This window comes from Columba livia, chromosome 28 (genome assembly GCF_036013475.1).
Source record: "Columba livia isolate bColLiv1 breed racing homer chromosome 28, bColLiv1.pat.W.v2, whole genome shotgun sequence".
NCBI classification, from domain to species: Eukaryota; Metazoa; Chordata; class Aves; order Columbiformes; family Columbidae; genus Columba; species Columba livia.
This window is the reverse complement of record NC_088629.1, coordinates 71,714-76,808: the sequence shown is the minus strand read 5'-3', so window position 1 is coordinate 76,808 and position 5,095 is coordinate 71,714. Positions and strand designations below refer to the sequence as shown.

At 56.1% G+C, this 5,095-nt stretch overlaps 1 protein-coding gene across 3 annotated transcripts; it reads right to left on the bottom strand.

Annotated features, from left to right (window-relative positions):
• Positions 1 to 1,675: 1,675 nt before the first annotated feature.
• On the bottom strand, positions 1,676 to 4,966 carry LOC102086697 (uncharacterized). 3 transcript variants are annotated; one of them, XM_005515105.3, is made up of 7 exons: positions 4,560 to 4,966; positions 3,468 to 3,674; positions 3,214 to 3,315; positions 2,611 to 2,649; positions 2,448 to 2,509; positions 2,176 to 2,256; positions 1,676 to 2,044 (listed from the first exon to the last, which is right to left on the bottom strand). In XM_005515105.3, the coding sequence occupies exons 1-7, from the start codon at positions 4,618 to 4,620 to the stop codon at positions 1,985 to 1,987; spliced, it is 612 nt and encodes a 203-aa protein (XP_005515162.1). In that variant the 5' UTR covers positions 4,621 to 4,966; the 3' UTR covers positions 1,676 to 1,984. The 3 variants fall into 3 exon arrangements, with proteins under 3 accessions (XP_005515162.1, XP_021138502.1, XP_021138503.1); XM_021282827.2 differs by lacking the exon at positions 3,214 to 3,315; XM_021282828.2 differs by lacking the exon at positions 1,676 to 2,044 and having other exon boundaries at positions 2,209 to 2,256; positions 2,611 to 2,724; positions 3,214 to 3,290.
• Positions 4,967 to 5,095: the final 129 nt, after the last annotated feature.

Below are 5,095 nucleotides of genomic sequence, written 5' to 3'. Positions count from 1 at the left end.
CTTTTTTTTTTTAATTTTGTCTTCCAACATCCAATGAGAGGAATCGGTCCTGCCCTTGGAGCGTGCTCAGGGCAGGATGAGGGCTCAGGGGTTTTGGGGATCATGGATTTAGGGTCTGTGGGGCCAAGAGTTTGGGGTCTAGAGGGTAAAGGTTTTGTGGTTTGGGGGGTCAAGGCCTTGGGTCTTGTAGGATGGTGGATTTAACGTCTATGGGGCTGAGGGTTTGTGGGACCAAGGATTTGGGATTTATGGGACAAATAACTTGGAATCTAGTGGGGCCAAGGGTTTGTGATCTGTGGGAACAAGGATTTGGGCTTCATGGGGCCAAGGGTTTTGGATCTGTGAGATCAAGGGTTTGGGGTTGATAGGGCCAAAGATTTGGAATTTACAGGGGCCAAGGGCTTGAGGGCCAAGGATTTGGGGTATATAGAGCCAAGTGTTTTGGATCTGTGAGGTCAAGGGTCTGGGCTTTATAGGGCCAAAGATTTGGAATTTGTGAGGGCCAAGGTTTTGGTGGACCAAGGATTTGGAGTTTATGGGGGTGAAGGGTTTTGATGGAGCCATGGCTTAGGGTGAGCAGGGGCTGCTCTGCTAGCAGAGAAATGCCCAAACCCTCCCTGGGGTGAGGACAAGTCCCAAGCACTTTGCTGGGGAGCAAACGCCCCCTCCATGCACAGCTCCTACTCCCCCCTCGCACAAGTGCTGCCTGCCGTTGCTGTGGAGGCAGTGGGTGTGCTGGCACCTGCACCCGCCACCCCAGCACCCACCTGCACCCCCCGCCAGCTCGGGGGCTTGTTTGGGGTCCCCTTACGACAACAGCAGCGCTGACTCTGTGGAACTTGGTGTCAGCATTTCGTTTGGTTTTTGCACCTTTCCTCCCCCTCATCTCAGCCCTGGGCCCCCCACACTGTATCCTGTCGCAGGAAGATGTGTGCTGTGGGCGAGGGGAAACTGAGGCAGGGCAGCAGCAGCCATGAGTTGCATGCAGTGCATGCATGGATGGAGCTGGGGGGTTTGCTGGCCCCCTCAGTGAGCCGTGTTGGGGCTCAGGGTCTGTCTCCCCGCCAGCTCCTCATTTACCCAGGGATGTTCTTTCCTCTCCCAGGCCACATTACCCATGGAGCTTTGGGGCTCCCTAGGGCGTTTATTTCCAGCCCTCACCCCATCTTTGCCCAGTGATGAGTTTTACATTTACCCGACTAGCCCCGGGCCCTGAAGCCAGGGGGTTATTTCAGTCCTGTGTGATTTGGTTTTACATTTACCTGACTAGCCCCGGGCCCTGAAGCCAGGGGGTTATTTAAGTCCTGTGTGATTTGGTTTTTTCTTCCCTCCTTGAGTAATGGAGCAGCACAAGAAATTCCTTCCTCCAGCCCCCAGGACAGCTTCTCACCCTCCGTGTGAAACGGGGGAAAACGGACAACTGACACAGAAAAAAAACTTCAACAGAAAGGGCTGTCTGGCACTGCAACAGGCTGCCCAGGGCAGCGGTGGAGTCACCGTCCCTGGAGGGCTTGAACAGACGGAGGTGAGGTTCTCAGGGACATGGGGTAGTGCCAGGGCTGGGTTAACGGTTGGACTTGATGATCTTGAGGGTCTGTTCCAACTGGAATGATTCCATTATTCAAACTGGGGTGAGTGGGGGAGGCTGCCTGTCCCAGCAGAGAAAGTCCAGGGGTTCTGGGATGAAATCCTGCTTTATTGACTCAGCCATGCCCTCTGCAGGTGCATTGAGCCTCCATCCTCACACACGGGGCACACGTGTGGCCACGTCCCACACAGGTCCCCGTTCCACACGTGTCACTGTTCCTCTGGGATTCAGGCAGATGCTCCAGCATCCATAGGAAGGGCAGAGGTGGCACAAGATGCTCGTGGCCTGCAGCCCCCACATGGTTCCAGGCCAGGACCATCATCCCCATACTGTCCCTCGGGGGTGGCCTTGCACTCCTTCTGGGTGTCTGGAAGCCACTGGTTCCACCAGAACCCCTCAGTCAGCCCCCAGCTCCCGAGGACAGCAGGGACCACCAGCAGCTGGGGGGGTGTCAGGCTGGAGAGAAGCAAAATCAGCTGCTGGGGGCGGGGGAACAGTTACAAACCCTCCACTGGGACCCGCACAGCCTGGAGGGCCAAGGTCTCAGCTGGCAGCTCCCCCCTCTGCTGGGCACTAGGGTGAAATACCTGGGGTGGCACTGGGGGGTCCGGCTCACTGAAGTTGGTTTCGGTGTCCTCTGGGGGTTTCTCCAGCCCCTTTCTCTCCTCCTGCAAGAGAAGCAGCTCAAGGACCCATCTGAGCATCCTCATCACCTGCCACCGCTGTGGTGGATGGGGAAACTGAGTCACAGCCTGGGGTTTGGCCAAAGCCATGCAGGGTAAGAAAGCAGCTCTCAACCTACCACCCGCTCCCCAGATCATACTTTGCTGGCGAGAGGATCCCCATTGGTTGGGCTCACCTGGGGAGCAGGAATTATTGGGATGGTGTCTTGGATAGGGAGTGGGTCCAGGGCTCCCAAATCTGCAACACAATGAGATGTGAATCCCAGCACAGTTAGAGATGGGATAACACGGCACCCTGGCCTCACAGCCAACCGTCCACTTGGTCTGAGCTTCTCTCACCTGAAGAGTCGCTGGTGGGGGCAACTTGATCCTGGCTCCCTGTGGGCCAGGGTAGACACAGGTGTTACACCAGCAGGGCCAAACGAGCTCCATCAAAAGCCCAGCAAGACCCACCTGGTAACAGGGCAGCAGCAGGGGACAAGCAGGTAAGCTTTTGGGTTTGCTTTGCAGGAGCAAAAAAAAAAAACCCTTGAGCCTGAGGTTTGTGTTAAAGCAGAGGAGGAGAAGCACCGCCTCCCCACCCGGGGGGAAGGGCAGAGCTGGCAGCAAGAGATGCAAAATGGAGCAGAAAAGTCCAGACTTCTGGACTCTTAAAGACGGATCTGTGCAAGGGGGAGCTGTCCCTATGGGGCTAAACTGTGGCCAAAGGGGATTTCTGGGGACAGCCTCTTGTTGGTGCGAAGGCCTTATCCTGCCCCCCAGCATAAAGGCAGACACCCCCCCCTCCCCCCACATCGAGCTGCACCAGAATAATTGGCTTTTTACCGCACTTCTCGCTGCTTTGAGGATGTGGGCTACAGGATGGCTGCCCTCCCTTTCCTGCTAAGCCAGTGTGGGGCTGAGTGAAGCTGGGAGATACTGGTGCCCCGGCGGGGTGCTCACCTTCCCCCTTTTTCCGCCGGTAGGTGAAGAAAAGCACGAGCAGAGCAACCACCACAAAAATGGCAGGGGACCAGTACCTGATGGGAACAGCTGACATGTTTTCTATGGGAAAAGACAGAAGATGCAGGATTTCTGCTCACAAAAGTGGCCTGGGGAGGTGTTTCCTGGCACTGAGTGTCTCTGGGGGATGCAGGACCCTCCAGGATGGTGGCACATTCCCAAGCCACATCTATTCCTTTGCCCATGGCACTCACGTGTTTTGTTCTCTGCGGCACCTGTTTGTGTTGGCACGAGGGTGGTGACAGGGACCTCAGTCACCAGAGGAGTCAGACTGGCCATTGGCCATGTCATCAGCTTGCCTTCATCCCTGGTGGTTGTGGTGGGGTCTCCCATGGTCTCTGGAACATGACCAGCCTTCGTGGTGCTTTGATGCCTCAGCTCTTCTCCATTGAGGGCGAAAGCTGGAAACAAGGGTCATTATTCATGTGAATGCCTCCCTAAAGCAGAACTGCCCCTGAGGAGAAGGAATGGAGCTGCAGAGCCAGGGGCTGCACCGGCCCCACCATGGTCCTGCACCGAGAATGGCTGGAAACACAAGGCAGGAGCAAGAAACAGCAAACCCATGTCCTGCCAACTTCGAGTGAGCTGGGGTGGAGATGTGGGGCTGGAGGGCCAGCTCCTGAGTGGGCCGGTGGGTGCTAGTGGGTGCTGCTGGCTCACACCCAGCTGGGACACCAAAGCAGCCAGTCCCACACCACCCTCCTGCATGACACTGCGAAGACAAACCCCCACTAACAAAGAAGGTGCTAATGGGGAGACAGAACTGAAGGCTGGTTGGAAGTCATGTAGGGCCACATGCTGCCAGTGGTGCCACACTGAGCTACTGGAGGTTGGGCAACTGGCAGTGGTGCTGGCACAGATGGGTACTCTGTGGTGGCAAAACAGGATCCCCAAGCAAACTAGTCCGCAGCCGCCTATGGTTCTGGCCATGTAGGAAGCCAAGTGGTCAGTGAGCATCCTTACCACTTAGCCAGCAGAGGGCTGGGCAGGAGCAGGGGAACCCAGGGTGCTGGTTTGGGGCCCAGCTTGGTGGAGGGAGAAGCCAGGAAACCCTAATCCTTCCCCCCCACAAGGCAGACCCAAGCCAAGCAATAGACCAGGCAGCTTTGAGCCTAGCTGCCCATGAAACGGCCAGGTGAGCATCCTGCCCCGGCATGGAATGTCTCCTGGGAAGGCATTGCAGCTTCGCACCCACTTGCCTTCACACCACCCCTTCCTCCTCTTCTCTCCAGCACCACGGTTGTGGGGAGTGCCTGGACCCCACACCATCCCCCGGTCACACTCACCAGCTCCAGAGCAGAGCACGGCAAAGCAGAGCCGCATTGTCCCGACACTGCTCGGCTCCATCCTCCTCTGCCACACCGAGCTCTCCACTGCTGCTCTCGCAATGTCTTCCTTCCCCTTTTTTCCCCACCAACGGCTTCCTGTGAGCTCAAAGTTGTTGGCACTGAAATAGGGTGATTAATGGCCAGAAACCAACCTGGGAGGTCATTTCTGGGGTGAGGGCTAGAGCCCCATCAGCCGTTGGCATGGGTGAAGGACAAGGTGATGGTCCAGCACTATCCTGGCTCCATTCAGGCCAGTTCCTGCTGCCACCACCACCTTGTCCAGGATGGCGACTGGAGTTACAAGAAGAGATTTGGTGCCACGTAGACAAATCCATTGGTAAAATATGTAACCCACTGAGGTATATATTTTTAATTGATGGGTATGGATTTGAGGAACTAAAAATCAAGCCTGACACATACTATGAAAACACAGAGAACAAATTACTCCACGGGCTTGTCAGTAAATGACTGTTTTCCCCCAAAATAATATGCAG